The sequence below is a fragment of the Amia ocellicauda genome, chromosome 20 (assembly GCF_036373705.1).
Source record: "Amia ocellicauda isolate fAmiCal2 chromosome 20, fAmiCal2.hap1, whole genome shotgun sequence".
Taxonomy (NCBI): domain Eukaryota; kingdom Metazoa; phylum Chordata; class Actinopteri; order Amiiformes; family Amiidae; genus Amia; species Amia ocellicauda.
Window position 1 is genome coordinate 22240243 of NC_089869.1, and position 15817 is coordinate 22256059.

General features: G+C 48.1%; 2 protein-coding genes across 5 annotated transcripts; both read right to left on the reverse strand.

Moving 5' to 3' along the window:
- Nucleotides 1-2807: 2807 nt before the first annotated feature.
- Nucleotides 2808-12696, reverse strand: oat (ornithine aminotransferase). Of its 4 annotated transcripts, none has more exons than XM_066692882.1 (10): nucleotides 12530-12696; nucleotides 8957-9186; nucleotides 8050-8274; nucleotides 7746-7841; nucleotides 7423-7550; nucleotides 7189-7311; nucleotides 5951-6079; nucleotides 5743-5856; nucleotides 5388-5532; nucleotides 2808-3907 (listed from the first exon to the last, which is right to left on the reverse strand). In XM_066692882.1, exons 1-10 carry the CDS (start codon nucleotides 12679-12681, stop codon nucleotides 3747-3749), a joined length of 1503 nt encoding a protein of 500 aa, XP_066548979.1. In that variant the 5' UTR covers nucleotides 12682-12696; the 3' UTR covers nucleotides 2808-3746. The 4 variants fall into 4 exon arrangements, with proteins under 4 accessions (XP_066548979.1, XP_066548982.1, XP_066548980.1 ...); XM_066692885.1 differs by lacking the exon at nucleotides 12530-12696 and adding an exon at nucleotides 11923-12280; XM_066692883.1 differs by lacking the exon at nucleotides 12530-12696 and adding an exon at nucleotides 11573-11860.
- Nucleotides 12697-14008: 1312 nt separating this feature from the next.
- On the reverse strand, nucleotides 14009-15485 carry nkx1.2la (NK1 transcription factor related 2-like,a). Its single transcript, XM_066692886.1, has one exon. It carries the CDS (start codon nucleotides 15421-15423, stop codon nucleotides 14788-14790), a length of 636 nt encoding a protein of 211 aa, XP_066548983.1. The 5' UTR covers nucleotides 15424-15485; the 3' UTR covers nucleotides 14009-14787.
- Nucleotides 15486-15817: the final 332 nt, after the last annotated feature.

The window sequence follows — 15817 nt, forward strand, 5'->3', positions numbered from 1 at the left end:
ATCCAGGCGTTCGCATCTCACCCAGTTTGCTTTGCCCAGTGTGCCTTTACACTCGACAGTAATGCAGAAGGAAGGGGGATCATTGTATTGCAGTTTTATCACTTCAGTATTCACTCAGGTGTAAAGGTTAGATGTTTTGTTCTTCAACTGCATCTCCCTGATTTTCCTCCTTTGACAAGGCGTTGAATGCAGCCGCACTGAGCTGATTCAGACTCACACCTGAAGTGTTGCATTTTCCCCAGAGGAATCTATTGTCATACTTCACAAGAGAGCAAACAAAAAGCATGTGAAGGAGACAGGGTTTCTGAAAAAAGACTTGAACAAACACAAGTTGAATTGTTGTGTGTGGTTTAAAAGCAACATCGGGGAGAAAACTAAAAGTGGGGCTTTGTCCACAGTGTCCAGGAGCAGATGTCCGTTCCTATTCCGATATCTACTTCTGAAAGAACAGGAACTACAAGTACCACAATGCCTTGCAACATCAACTCCACTAGTCATCATGAACAACTGGCTACAGTCTCATATGGACATTTGGGCTTTAATAACCAGTCGCTTCGGGGGTCTCTGTGCTGTTCTTCCACAGAGACTGAGTCTGACCTTATTTGCAACCCACTGAAATTGGGACCCCTTGGGTCGAACCACGCGTCTCTCTTTGACTTGCAGATGTCCAGGTCTGAACAGAGCTCAGCTACAATCTCAGTGTCTCCCCCGCCGGCACGAAAGTCCTCTCCGTACTGTGTCCCCACAGGGGCTCAATCAGAGACGCAGTTTATGATTTCAGGAGGCATTTTACATGCATCACAGGACATCTTCAGTTCAAGGTTTCTGTTGAGCATCTACAGTGGCCTCCGGGCTGTGTATATGGTTTATGGCCCCCTTTCCCCACAATGCACCTTGCTGAGGTTAAGTTTGTTGCAGCTGCCCTCTTTAGGTCAAGCTCAGCACCTTCGATCTCTGCTCAGCTCAGCTCCTGTGCCTGCAGATATTCTCCACTGCTCAACTGCATCTTTTCAATTCAGCAGCACGCAAATTTGGACACAGATTTTCACTCCCATTACAGTGCTATAATTAGCAAGTCTTTATACGTCTAAGAAGTTAAACACAACGGCAGTAGGAAATTAGATTATTTTGTTCACAGCAACTTTTATGATGCACTTTTACTCGTCTCACAGATGGTCTTTATATTGCCTTAATTGACAGTGAGAACCACGGACGGCCTTCTAAAAGGCCAGATCACATGAAAAGACACAAGAGGGCTTCGGTTGACTCATCAGCATATGCCATACCTGAAGAACATCGCCTCACGTACAGAGCCAGGAGATTCTGGACCTCTGTCTTTTCTCCCTTCAGCACTGTGCAGCAATGGCACATTATTGAACATTTACAAATGACACACTTCTGTTGTAAGTCGCCCTGGATAAGGGCGTCTGCCAAGAATCAAAAATAATAATAATAATAATAATAATAATAATAATAATAATAATAATGGCTCTTGAAGCTATTAACACTGAATTAACAGCCACACGCCTCATGACAACTCAGAAGCGCTTGGTCTTAGATATGCTCCTTGCTAAGGAAGGAGGTGTGTGCCATATTGTTGGGGATCACTGTGTTTACAGAATCTGATCAAGAGGGCTTACTTTGTGATTAACATGTCCAAAATGTCTTCTTATATCTAATGGTTGAAACAACTTTTCACAATTTTAGGGAATTCATGTAACATGTTCATGTTTCATTAAAGAGGGCAACTGTTAGGGTAAAATTGCCCCCTATGTATTGAATATGCCCTCTGTATAACTGTTAGAGAATAAAGGAAACTTTCCAGTAAGTTACTAGTTAGGAACCGAGTTATTCATACCTTTACTTATTATCTATGTCTTATGCACACTGCTGAAATAGCTGGCAGAACTGCTTGTAATCCCTGCAGCTGTGGCAGACACAAAACATTTTGTTCGTACAGGATGTGCTAAACTATCTTCACCTCCCCTGCCACCCCCGAAACACAAATATACTGTGTTACACATCCTCGGACAATAACATGCCCACGAGGCATGACGTGCACCTGCTCAGTGGATCACTGCAAACCCTTTTTCCCAGATGCATTAGCCAATGAAATGACTATTATGTTGTATGATTATGTATGGGGACGGCCCTGAAACTGTTGCAGAAGATGTTTGTTATACTGTATAAAAGGCTGTGTTATGCTTACAATAAACTGAAGATAAGCGAACGGACTTCGGCGTCCGTGACTTTTTCTTTCCAAGCTGGAAGCGCTGACTGGGGTGCCTGATTCACTGGGATCCGAAGGGTTGCTTCATCTGAAGCGTTGTACCTTAACAGTATACAAGGCCTTCCTTCCAAACATCCATGATTTCCCACTGTGCAAATGAAGAAATCAACATCTCCACTACTTAAATAAACCTGTTTTGTCAGTAGCTTTCCAATAACGTTGTGTTGTTGTGCCCCTGAGGAGTGCTCTGTTCACTTACTGTGTGTAGGCGCTCCATGACTAAAGAAGGGTGTAAAGATTTTAGGTGTGTCTTCTTTCCTGAAGGTGAAGTTCATTCTGTCGGACAGGGTCTCCGATACAATCTTTTGCAAGTTTGCCTTCGCACTAGCACTTTGCTTATTTGATTTAAAATAAATGATTAAATCCTATATGCGTACATGGACCACTGTCACACTGTCGGTCCAGGTCGAGAGGTTTAGACCGAGTCTGCATCGAGTTTTTAAATTGTTCTTTATGGGATTATATTTACATTAATTATTCACACTCAGCGGCCCAAAAGAAGCACAAAGAGAACAACAAATTTCCCAAACATTTATTAGAAGATTTCCCCCCCCCGAGGTTAATCACACCATTAAGAAAATACAGCTCAATCCATCTCCAGTGCTACAAATAAATAACTCTGCCAATTAAATTAATGTATTTAATATAGAAATTAGTATATTATCCCTTTCAGGCATTTCTTGAAATTAAACCACACAAACCCTACCAGATGCCCAAATGAAGAGGCTCAAATTCTGCAGAACGAATGCAGTCTTTAAATGCCGGGTCACTCTCTAAAAACATTCGAGGAAAAGAGAGATTCCTGATCTCCCAGTCCCGGGTACAGACGCAGCTGCCTACACGCCCGGGGCGGACCACCCAACTCAACCCCCGCATCCACTGCAGCCCCACGAAGACCCCGCCTTCACCCCCTGCTGGAGCCGCGCCCGAAACCAAGCAAGGGTCTCTTCCAGGTCACCGGAACCGACCTCAATGATTGTACAAGCCAATTAGGATTCTTCATTAGACTGGTTTAACAAATACGGAGGAGGTATAGATTACAGTCCAGTGACCGCGTGGCGACCGAAAGGTTGATCGGTTTAGGAACTACAATCCTCGTTGCTGCCAATTGTTTATGGCAAAAAGGGGTCTTCATTCAGCAGACTTCACTTCACCGAGAAAGAAAACCTGTTAAACAATGATAGTTTAAGAGTATCAAGCTTTACTCATCAATTCAATCTGTAAAGATCCAATTGTTGGGTTCATCAGATTTCCTCCTCCCCCAAAGAATGCAATTAAGTGCTTTCCGCACATTTTTAAACACAAGCTACATTTTCTGAGCAGGAGCTGTGGGTGGGGCTGCATATCTGCTGGAAATTCCTGACTTAATCAGCACATGGAAGAAAAAGAAAAGAGGTGGTTTTGGAAGGGGCTGGCGATTGGCTGGCTGCGGCGGCACTGGGAGGAGCCGGCCAGTCTAGAAGGACAGGATGGTCTTCTGGAGGATGTCCACGCACTCCCGGATCTCGTCTTCCTTGATCACCAAGGGCGGGGCCAGCCTGATGATGTCACCGTGGGTGGGCTTGGCCAGCAGGCCGTTGTCTCGGAGACGCAGGCAGACCTTCCAGGCGTCGTAGTCTGAAACGCACACGCGGTCAGTGACGGCTCAGAGTGCTAGACGCACAAACTTAAGACCGCACGTGGTAGGAAACGCACAGTAAGAAGCACAATCAGATACAGTCTCACACAGTCATTAAACACAGGTCCAGAACCGGATGCACAGAGAGAAAGCATGTCACGCTGTCTGCTCCTCACGGTTCTGCAGACTTCTTTCACAAAGCTTTTGTCTCCAGGAGAAAACCCTTAGATAACCCTGACATGATACGGAGGCTTGAATCCTTTGTGTCTGTGAAATTTCACAGAATTATCCTGGTCTATAAACAGCGTGATCTTATATGTTTTTCATAAGGAAGGGTTGAAAACTGCGCGTCGAAAACTGATACCGTGCTCTGTGGCGGCCTGTGACCGCTAAACGGTTCTCTCTTTAACCCTGTTTGTCAACGTGGCTGTGTTTGAGTCTGACATTAATCCACCCCCAACTCAGCTCCATTAGCAGGACTGAAGCGCAGGGCCTTATGGCCTCAAAGTCAAGCGTGGCTGTCAGTAATTGCACAATCACAGACCCAAAATTGCCCATTATTTAGTTTCCTAATATACTGAACAAAATTATAAATGCAACATGTAAAGGGTTGGTCTCGTGTTTCTTGAGCTGAAATGAAAGATCCCAGAAATGTTCCATACGCACAAAAAGCTTAATTCTCTCATTTTGTGCACACGTTTGTTGACATCCCCGTTAGTGAGCATTTCTCCTTTGCCAAGATAATCAGTCCACCTGACAGGTGAGGTATAAAACGGCACGATTACACAGGTGCCCTTTGTGCTGGGGACAATAAAAAGCCTCTCTAAAATGTGCAGTTTTGTCACACAACACAGTGACACCGATGTCTCCGGTTTTGAGGGAACGTGCGATTGGCTGCTGACGGCAGGAATGTCTACCAGAGCTGCTGCTAGAGAATTGAATGTTCATTTCTCTACCAAAAACCTCCAACTTTGTGTTCGAGAATTTGGCAGTACGTCCAACTGGCCTCACAACCACAGACCTCGTGTACCAGGCCAGCCCAGGACTCCACATCCGGCTTCTCTATCTCATCCGAGACCGGCCGCCCCGACAGCCGACGACACTGTGGGTTTGCACAACCGGAGAATCTCTGCATAGACGGTCAGAAACCATCTTAGGGAATCTGAGGCTCATCTGTCGTCCTCACCGGGGTCTGGACCCGACTGCATGGTCCCTCAAAACTTGAGACTTGAAACCCACAGATTAGGGAATTTATTTCAATAGACTGATTTCCTTACATGAACTGATTGGGAGAAGTTACACAATCGCGCTGCAACAATGGGGCAAATATATTATATTTGGCACCTAGACAGGGCACTGTCCCGCATCAGAACTATCTTTGAAACTGTTGCATTTATATTTTTGTTCAGTGTAGACTATTTTTAAAGCACACTAAGGATTGCGCTGAAAACAGAGCCGACGGGCCGGGGCGGTGCTCACCTTTAGTCTCTTTGATGACGATGGCGTTGAGGAGGCCCTTCCCCCTCACAGTGGTGACCACATCGCTGGGCAGCTTCATGAGCTCGGAGCGCAGCAGCCGGCCCATCTTCTCGGCGTTCTCCGCCAGCTTCTCCTTCTCCAGGACCTGGAGGGAAGCCCGGCGCCGGGTTAGAGACGGCCAAGACCGACACAAACGCAGACAGACAGACCGGCGGCAACGCAGGAGCGGTTTACACAGCACCACAGGAGTTAGGACCCCAGTTAGGACATCAAATAAAATCCATGAACCAATAAAATAAATGGGGTCAATCGTTTCCCATACGATTAATTAAAGGCCGGTTCCAATGGCACACACCTCCAGGGACGCCATCGCGACGCGGCAGGCCAGTGGGTTGCCCCCGTAGGTGGAGCCGTGTTCGCCAGGCTTGATGGTCAGCATCACCTCATCGTCGCAGAGCACAGCCGACACCTGCGACACACAGTCAAACGCACGGGTCAGGAACCGGGAAACAAAATTCTATAAGAGCTTCCCTCCCCAGCGCAGCCAGGGGTCCGAGACTCACCGGGTACATCCCGCCAGACAGCGCCTTGCCCAGCAGCACGATGTCGGGGCGCACGTCCTCATGGTCCACTGCTAAGCGCCGCCCAGTCCGAGCCAGGCCCGTCTGGATCTCATCGGCGACAAAGAGCACCTGGGAAGAGGAGGAGGAGAGAAGTGAGCAGATTCCCCCCCCCAGGAAGTTAATGCACTGGGACCGGGGCTAAAACACGGACAAATTAGGTCTGAATATACGGGACCGGTCTGGACCTGGCCAGCTATAAACAGTGTTTCAGCAGCAGCCGGGGAAAGGGGACTGGAAATATTTAGAATCCCTGGATCGTTTAGAATTATTAAAATTAGAAGTTTACTAAATAAACAGAGCCCTCGCTCATCCCCACGGAGGCGTGCATCTCCAAATGATTTAATTTAAAACAAATTCACCTCCTTTCACAGCAATCTGTCATCTGAGACGTCTTGACTTAGATTGACCTTGTTGGCTGCCAGGGAGTTAAGGTCACATACTGCACCTCGATTGCCACTACAGTTGAGATACGAAAATACTGGACGCTTGAAGGGGGTGGGGGGTTGGCGAAACATCGACTGAGGGAGGGTACTGGCAATTTAACGACCACGGAGGGGTTGTGCTGATGATTTGACTACGATGACAGGGAGGCTGAGGACAAATTGTACACAGATAACATTTTAACATATCAAATAGATTACAGTGCTTAAAAACCAGATCTTCCAGAAATACCGGACAAGGGGTCAAAGATCCTGATACAATTTAAACTTTTTTTTTCTGCCGAGTAAAATCATTCATTCCATTACCATTCAAAGTTCCTGGACAATTTGCTTGCTCGGGCGCATTTCAATTGACCACTGAATCCTGTGCCGGTCATTTCACTCAAAGGTTTCCGACATAGTCCTGAATCCCGGTCAGATATGATCAGAAATGGCTCCAGAGGTTTGATTTTCAAAATGTTCAGCGGGAAGCCGGAGCTGGAGCTGGTTAAAAGCACCCGGATTGCCAACCCTAGTACAGGCCCTTCATTCCCAGCACAGAGAATACCTCCCACACACCATCAGGCCACAAGAGGGCAGTGTTGGCACCCCAAGCCTGCAGAGGGATCTCATTCTCTCTCGCACTCTCAGAGAAAGTCAACACTGTTTAATGCAAACGACCCACAGCCGCCCCAGATATCTGAACATGTTTTGAGACCATGGAACAGGATTGACGAGCATGCAGTGGGGTCGACTCACGTTGTGCTGGGTGCAGAGCTCTCGCACCCGGGTCAGATATCCCGGCTCAGGGACCACCACGCCCGCCTCCCCCTGGATCGGCTCCACCATGAACGCGGCGACGTTCTGGTCCTGCAGGGCGCGCTGTAATGGAGAGACCGGGCTGTCAGAGGCCACTCCCGCACTCGTTAATCAATTACCTGGGTTCACATAGAAGCATTTGCCAATCAAGGCCACGCAGAACACTGAGCGCACCTCCAGGGCCGGGATGTCGTTGTAAGGGATGAGCTCGAAGCCGGGCATGAACGGGCCGAAGCCTTCGTAGCTGCTGGGGTCCGTAGAGCTGGAGATGGCCGCTAATGTCCGCCCCCAGAAGTTCCCCACTGCGAAACCAGAGACGTAAAAGACCAATGAACAGACGGGCCTCGGCATCCAAGGCACACGAGTGTATGATGTCATAAACGAGCCTCTTCAAGACGCTAGCGTCATACACTCATGTGTCATGACATCATTCTCATGATTTAATACATTGTTCGTTAAATGCAATGGTCCACAAACTGGTTTATTGATCGACTCACCGGCGAAGATGATCTTGGCTTTGTACCGCGGGACGCCCTTCACCGTGTACGCCCACTTCCGGGCCAGTTTGCAAGCCGTTTCTCCGGCTTCAACACCTGCGGGTGACATAGCGCAAACGGACGACACTTAGGGGCATTTTCGTTGGCAGAAGGGCTCAGCAGAAGAACCGGCCCCACTGCTTCCCATCCCACCCACGACAAAATCAACCGTGCGTCTCCGGTATCCATACCCCTACCGGGACAACGCCGTGGCACCGGGCGGATTTAAAGAGGTCAGGTAGCGCGGTGAGGGGGCGGCAGGTACCTGTGTTCATGGGCAGGACCTTGTGGTAGCCGAACAGCGAGGTGATGTACTGCTCGTACTCGCCCAGAACGTCGTTGTAGAAGGCGCGGGAGGTCAGCGCGATCCGGGAGGCCTGGATGTTCAGGGCGGAGAGGATGGCCGGGTGGCAGTGGCCCTGGTTCACGGCACTGTAGGCACTCAGGAAGTCGAAGTAGCGGCGGCCCTCCACGTCCCACACGTAGACGCCTGAAACCAGAAGCCAGATACGAGAGGGAGTGAACGCCAGCCTAAGATTTCATGTGCAATTTGAGTTCCTGGCGGGGAAGCATCTTCTGAACACGTCCCAGCCCACCTTTTGGTCGTTTTAATTAAAGGACTAACGTTACTGCTTCCTTGCGAGTCTACACACAAACCAGTAAAAGGTTCTCTGGTGTTCATTCCAAATGTGCTCAAACTAAAAAAAGGAAATCACTGAACTACTCAATTATTTTTTAACTTAATAACTGAAATTGCTCATCCATTGTTTTATAGCAGGGGTTCCCAGCCCGTTTTTGTTCCAACGAGCTCTAAAGTAATTAATTGAACCCATAATTTAAGTAATCTGTTAAGATTTGACTTTCTAAATTGTGAAATTAAAATAACTAACTTTTCCAAATTCTTAATACAATTCTATACTTAACTTAAGACCCCTACTGTTTAAAATTAAAAGGCTCCGATTTAGGAAATTAGTTCAATTAAGGTTCAATTAAGTAATTGAGAGCTGGGTTGGAATAAAACCCAGCAGGATAGCGGCTCCTCCAGGATCAGGGTTGGGAACCACTGTTTTTAACTGTCAATAGTTTGCACAGTTCAAGGGTGGTGTCAGTGACTGGGAGCCCAGCCAGGAGACACTCCAGGGCCACAGCGGTCCCTGGGGAGGGAGCCACACCTTCTCCACGGTCCAGGGCCACAGGCAGCGGGTGGTAGTTGTGCGCGCCGTACTTCTCCTCGCGGGCGAACACCTCCTCCGAGGTCAGGGGCCGCTCCGTGCGCTTCAGCGAGGAGGCGGCAGTGGAGGCCGGCCGGGAGCCGGAGTGGACCCCGCGGGTCAGCGCTGGGGCGGCCCGGCAGACTCTGCGGCTCAGGGAGGACAGCATCTTCACCGCTGTCACCACGGAACTGCGGGGGGAGGACACCGAGACAAAACAAGGACAGAATCGTCAGTCGCTCTGCTCTGTGCTGCGGCTGCAAAGGGAACCGGAGACGGGCGAGATCACATTGCAGTGCGTTCGCCCGCTGCACCCCCCAGCGCAACAAAGAGGGCAACGGCAAAACCGCGCATTAGTCATCTTTGTATTCAGTTTCATCTGGTCAGCAGCAAACAAAGACCGTCCAGCGCAAGAGCTGCAGGACAGCACATCCCATTCACACGGCACACAATGGCTGTGCAGCTCCACCCTGGCAACGCAATTAACGCCATTGTGGCTCCCAGGCACAGACTCACCTGAAACCGATCTCAGCCGCGTGTGTGTGTGCGTGTGTGTGCGTGCGTGCGTGTGTATGTGTATGTGCGTGCGTGTGTGTGTGTGTGTATGTGCGTGCGTATGTGTGTGTGTGTGTGTGTGTGTATGTGTGTGTGTGTGGTTGTTGGTTTTTCCACATGATAAAATTTGCATGTGATAATGTAAGAATAGTTTAACAGGAGTTAATGATCTCATCCCTTCAGTATTGGATTGACACCAGGTCCCGGCCTAGCTGGCAATGACTGAAGTTGTCAAGAATAACCAGCTCCACCTGCTTGAATAGCCGCTGTAGTCTGTAGTGAAAATCCACACATACAAGGCGCCTGTTTTTCTCAGCATGGAGTGCTGAAGTGCAGAGCGGGCAACATCTTCCCTTCTCTGTGCAAAACCCGCTGCTCCACTGCGCCGCGCTGCACACAGTTTTTGATTAGTTTGCTTTACTGACTCTTTAAAGCTGCAGTGTAAGGAGAATTTTACAAAATTACAGCCCTGGGTGTTACAGTGTGAAAACAAACTAGCATAATAAGACAGGAGAGGTTATGAAATAGGTCTTAAATCTTCAAGACCAGCGGCTAACATTGAATACGTGGCCCCTGGCTTTAAACCAAAGAATTGCTCATCTCTGACCCACACACTAAGAGACAACAACAATTTTCTACTTTCAAGCAGTTTACAGGAAAAACATTTAATCACACAACTGGGCTTGCAAGACCGACCAAAGTATTACATTTAGACTGCAGTAACCCATCCGTGGCACAGAGGTGCACGTGTGCCTTGTTGTACATAAACCACATACCTGTAACTGCAAGATCTGCAAAGTCTGTTAAAAAGACGCGCTGTTCAGACACCGAGAGACGTCTGCTGAATTCAGGGTTTACAATGAACTCAAATGCAGAAAAACACAATCCTAACGGATGTCATCAAGGTCAGTCCTCCCAGCCCAAACGCCAGGGAAGATCGGATTCGTCACTAAACCGGGAGAGAGAACTGGCTGAAAGACGATAGGCTGCAGAGGTACAGGCCTCCCGTCACGCCCCCCTGCCAGAGGCTAAATTAAGACCCACATCACATGACCCCGGCTCCTAGCCTCTCTAAACCTCAAGCTCCGGGCTGTCAAACTGCGGTCCTGAGGGGCCCACGGGGTCTGCTGGTTCCTCTTCAAACAGGTGCTCTCAATCACTCAACTAATTCACATTCATATTTCACTTTTACAGACTGTGACAAATGGGACTATTGATCAGCACCAGTATTGAACTAAACCAATAACTCAGATTATACAGGGCCGGTGTGTATTGGCTTGTCATTATGGGTTTGAGAAGTGTGTAGCAGACGCTCTCTCTCACTTCCCATAACATGTAGGCTAATGTTTATTGCATTGACATTTTCAGGGGACGTGAAACACAAACACTGTTGTGTCTAAGAGTCGCACACAAGGTCGCCGGAGCTGTGAGGTGGACAAAGGGGCATCATATTTACTCATGACCTAGATTATGTTGGTTACTGATTAATCAATAATCTGTTAGACTTGCGTATTCATCAGCATTTAAATGATCAATCAACTCCCCATATTTGGATTTTTACTTTGTTCTATCCCGGCCTATAAACGACGCACCCGTTTGCCCTGGGCTCCCCTGTATCTCAGTCACCGTTCTCTCTAGATTATATTTTATTACCAAACGAACGTCTTATCAATTCTAAGTCGTCCTCCGGTTTCCAAACAAGCCGATAGCCTAAACTAGGTCGATTTCTCCAGATATCGTGCCCACCAAGCGTTCTGGAGTCTGGGGAGAAGAGACACATTCACCCAGTCAATCATTAATGGGAGCAGATCAAAAAGCCGAGAGCCGAGCTGGAATACATCACAGGCCTCCGTTTAAACTTTAATTCCTTGACCAAGAACTCCTGAACGGACACACACACACACGCACACACAGACACGCACAAACATGCACACACACACAGACACACACTCTCTCTTCCAGGAGCGGGGGGTTATAGCACATACATACTGAAAGTGAGAGATAAGAACATAATTCAGACACCTTGAAAGAGAGAAGCCTGAGATTATTGAAAAAAGGGTGAAGCAGACAGATCTGCAGCGTTCAGTGAAGTCCTCCTCTGCAGGTTTGAAATTAATTACTGCGTACATTCGAGGGGTCTGTTGAGGTCACACTCTTCTGCCCCATTTCCCTACCTGTGGCCAGGATGTATGACCTCATCCGTCCTAGCTTAATATTGAAATAAAAATAGGAACAGTCTGTGATGGTTGTTAATTGGATATGCAAAGTTATACAAAACTGATCAGTCATCTTGCCTGACTTTGTTTTCATGGGTAACAAACCATGAGAGCAATCTTCTCTCCTCTTGCACTGGTTTAGCTGATGCCTGATACCTGCACAGTGGGCTGGAAAAAGCGACGCACAGCAGCTGCTGCACCGGACCGGCTCGCCAGAAAACGGATGACGTCAGAGTGGAACGCGGGATTCGGTGACGGAACTCTGGAAGCGATCAAAACAAAGCAGGCAGATCCAGTTCGGTTTTAAAACCGGTTTGAATCCACACCCTGATTCGTGTCGACTGTGTGCACACGCTCCTGTGACAGGGAAGCCCCGTTTCCCTGCCACTCGGCCAGGAAGTCACGCATGAAAGCGGGTCGGGCAGTCAAAAGACACGGGCGAGCAGCACGTTTTAAACACCCAGCGCCGACCCGGGGTGACGGGGGGCTGATCCGGCCGGGGGGCAGCGCTGACGTAGGCGGATCTCCACGTGGGACCGTTAATCCGTCCGGCCGCGGGCTTGTAACACAGCGACAGTGATAACAATGCGAGAGCAGCCCAGCAGATACAAATACATGTCCGTGACGTCATGGAAAAGCACCGCAGACGTGTCCGCCGCGGGGGGTCCGGAGCATCCCGCGGCGGACACGGCTTACACGTCAGTTTTGCACACGGACTGCAGCGATCCCGTCATTAGCCCTCCCTCGGTGTCCCGGTTCGTACCTGTGTCGGTGCGGAGCTGCTGTGCGTGCGGTCCCGGCGCTGCGGACTCCAGTGAAGCTCAGCCGCTGCTCGACGTCAGTGCGCAGGCGCAGCACGCAGGACAGAGAGGCGGCGCTGTGTGCGGGTCTGCCCGGCCCGCAAACTGCGCGCATTGCGTAAGGGCTTTATTGCGTGTCATTCTGAATGGCGTGTGCTCCTTGTATCAGTGATTCAAATTCATTACAAACCAGTGTAAAACCCTCTGCGCTCACAATGTCGGGATGTAGACTTTAGACTCGGGTGGTCTGTCAAGACCCCTCACTGCTCAGGCGTTTGGAAAAGCGCTCTATGATGCAACATGTGAACGCATTGCGCAGAGAGGCGCCTGGGCCTGATTGGCTGGCTGAGGCAACACGTTTATCCAGACAATATAACCGAGGTTTGTTATTATAAAGATTATAAAAGGAATCCGTTTAGCAGAATGTCGACTACAATATTTTTTATTTTATTATTATTGCGTTTTGTTTGTTCAGTTTCCCTGCTTGTTTGCCGTTTTCAAGATGAATATGTTTGCATATGGATAAATGTAACACAAAAAGTAATGCAAAAGTTAAAATAAAATAAATATTCAAGACGCATTTAAATATGTATCTCTTTATCCAATGCATTATTTTGTGATTCAATTAGGTTGTCACCACCGTCATTAAGCCACAGAACAGCCCATTGGAAAATGTTCTCTCATGTAACGTGTTCTTGTCTTTGACTTTGTCTGGATTAGTTCTCTTATCCGGCTGTTTCTTGAAAGACAGCGGGTTCAAAGAGCAGGGGTTGCGTGGGGGCAGCGGGTCCACAGGGGCTGCAGTATCAGAGGGTTACAGGTGCAAAGATTACACTAATACGTGAGCGACAGATAACCTATTAATGCACGGGGGGGGGCGTTATATAACAAGCCCAAGAATGCATTTGCTCGGGAGAAAAACAAAGATTAAAAAGAAACAAACATAAAAACACCTTATGCATGCGTTGCATTGTAGCAATTGTGTGTTCTCAAACAAACAGTGTCTGTTCATCCATGTGGATACACTAACCCTGCGGGGTTGTTGGTGCAACACAGTATTTGTACAGAGGAGCTCAGGTTTCAAACCTGCAGCTCCTGCTCACCGGAGACTAAGCTCTGCCCTCCGGTGCTGAGGCTGCTGTACCGCCTGCGCACCCGGTTCTCGCCCGCAGATTACGGAGCACAGCGAAGTCGATTTAGGGTGTATTACCGGCCACTCATTTAAGTTGTAGACTCTATAATCAAGATTAAATATTCACTAGCACTGTACTAAAAATCACTATATATTTATTTTAACAGATCTTCAATTTTAACGACCTATTGCCCAGTAGCGTCCAAGAGGAAAAGACAACTGATATTGATCGTACAAAACATTTTATTTTCACTCCATCTTGAATGACAAACAGGATAGTTATGTTCACCTTCTGACAGTTTGTGGTCTTTTTTCTTTTTTGCACAATTTACTTTGTTTACCCATGACACAGGCAATAGTTTGGATGGAGGTGATGGCAAGACGTAAGTGCAGTTTTTATTTGGCTATCCGTGCCGTGTATTTGATTTGTGCGTTTCTAAGTTTGCTTCACTGTATTTAAACGTTGCATCGGTTTTATCTCGTAAATCCTAAACCACATTTCTCCACTATACAACATACAGAATACAACACACCAGGGCATAGGCCAGTACATCGCCATATATTCGTGTTGGGTTTTTTAATCTCGTACAACGGATAATGTGATATTTAGTATTGAAACCCCTACTGGCAAAGAGCGGCATACATGTAATTAATTAATGTATCATACATATCAAATATTAAAGTACAGTACACCAGTGTGCAGACACACCATTTGGAGAAAATCAAATCAAATAAAAATAACTGTGCCGACAAAGTATCTGTTGTAAGATGTTAATCATGAGGGGATATGTACAGTGTTAAATAAAGCGACTATTATACATGCTTCAGAAAAAAAAACATTTCATAAAGGAGAATAAAAAATAAAATAAAAACATATCACTTTTGTTTGTCCGAAGAGTTTCTGCCATTAACTATGTCTCATGGTGATGTTCAAAATGGTCTTGTGAGACTGGGAAGAGTGGGTCCGCATGTCTCTTCCATAGGGTCAGTTTTAAATAGATGTGTATATAAAAATAAAAAGTCAGTAGTTCGGGAATACCTTGGTGGAGAATGATTTTGTTTGAATGCATTGGCAAGAATCTGTTCTCATCATACCTGCGGTGCGTAAAAGCCCGGCTGCAGGTACCCACTGTGCAGGAAAGGGTTCAGAGCCGCCCCGGGGGAGGACAGCGGCACCGGCCCGCCCGTGTGAAAGACCACATTCCCGGGGTTGAAGGTGTGAAAAGTTTGAAAGCTCAGCGCACCGGGGCCTGGACTGGTGCTGACCCGGACCAGGGAACCGGCCCCGGCCTGGATGGCACTGTCGGCGCCCGGATTCTGCTTCTTCCATTTGGTTCTCCTGTTCTGGAACCAGATCTTGACCTGCGTCTCCGTGAGGCTGAGGGCCAGGGCGAGGTTCAGCCGCTCGCACACCGACAGGTACCGGGTGGAGCGGAACTTGCTCTCCAGCGCCACCAACTGCTCGTAGGTGAAGGCCGTCCTGGCTCTGCGGGGCTTGGCGCACCCCTGGTCCGACCTGCGCCTCTTCTGCTTCGAGGTGTCCTCCCCGTCCGAGCACCGCAGGTCCAGGTCGCAGCCGCTGTCCTTGTCCTCACCTCCTCCGTGCGGTGAAGCGTCGAGATCTGTGCCCGGCAGCGAGGACACCCCCTCGGGGTCCCTGTGGACGGCGTGTCCCGTGTGTGTCCGCCCGTCTCCCCTTTCCCTGCCTGCGGACGCAAACGTCATAGGAATTATTGACAGCCTCCCTCAGTTGACTGGGGATTAATTAATTACAAATATGCAAATGTTGACTAATCCCTAAGAAGAAAAAATGATATTGTTATTCTGACTCTTAATTGTATTGATTTAAATGGCATTAAATGACTGGAGATGTTTAGGAAAATAACGTTGTCTTCTGCCATTGAGTTTATGTCATTGTATTAAAGCTTTCCACTTCTCTACACAAGGTGCCCCTCTGGCAAATGGAGAGGAATGGACACACGGTCAAATCTCTCTCCTCTCTGTATTAGTTTCTGTGAAAACTGCAAATAAAAGAGTGTGGATGGAGTATGAGAGTTTTACATGAAGCACAGCCCAAAGATGTAGGTATTGAAGTTTCACCCTGTTGTAAAAGAAATTG

Coding starts and splice junctions, on each gene's coding strand:
- nkx1.2la (XM_066692886.1), bottom strand. CDS start 15,423: ATGACGTTTGCGTCCGCAGGCAGGGAAAGGGGAGACGGGCGGACACAC.
- oat (XM_066692882.1), bottom strand. CDS start 12,681: ATGCGCGCAGTTTGCGGGCCGGGCAGACCCGCACACAGCGCCGCCTCT. Junction 9,187..12,529: donor GCAGCTCCGCACCGACACAG/GTACGAACCGGG, acceptor CTCCCCCCGCAG/TTCCGTGGTGACAGCGGTGA. Junction 6,080..7,188: donor AGCTCTGCACCCAGCACAAC/GTGAGTCGACCC, acceptor TCCTCTTCCCAG/GTGCTCTTTGTCGCCGATGA.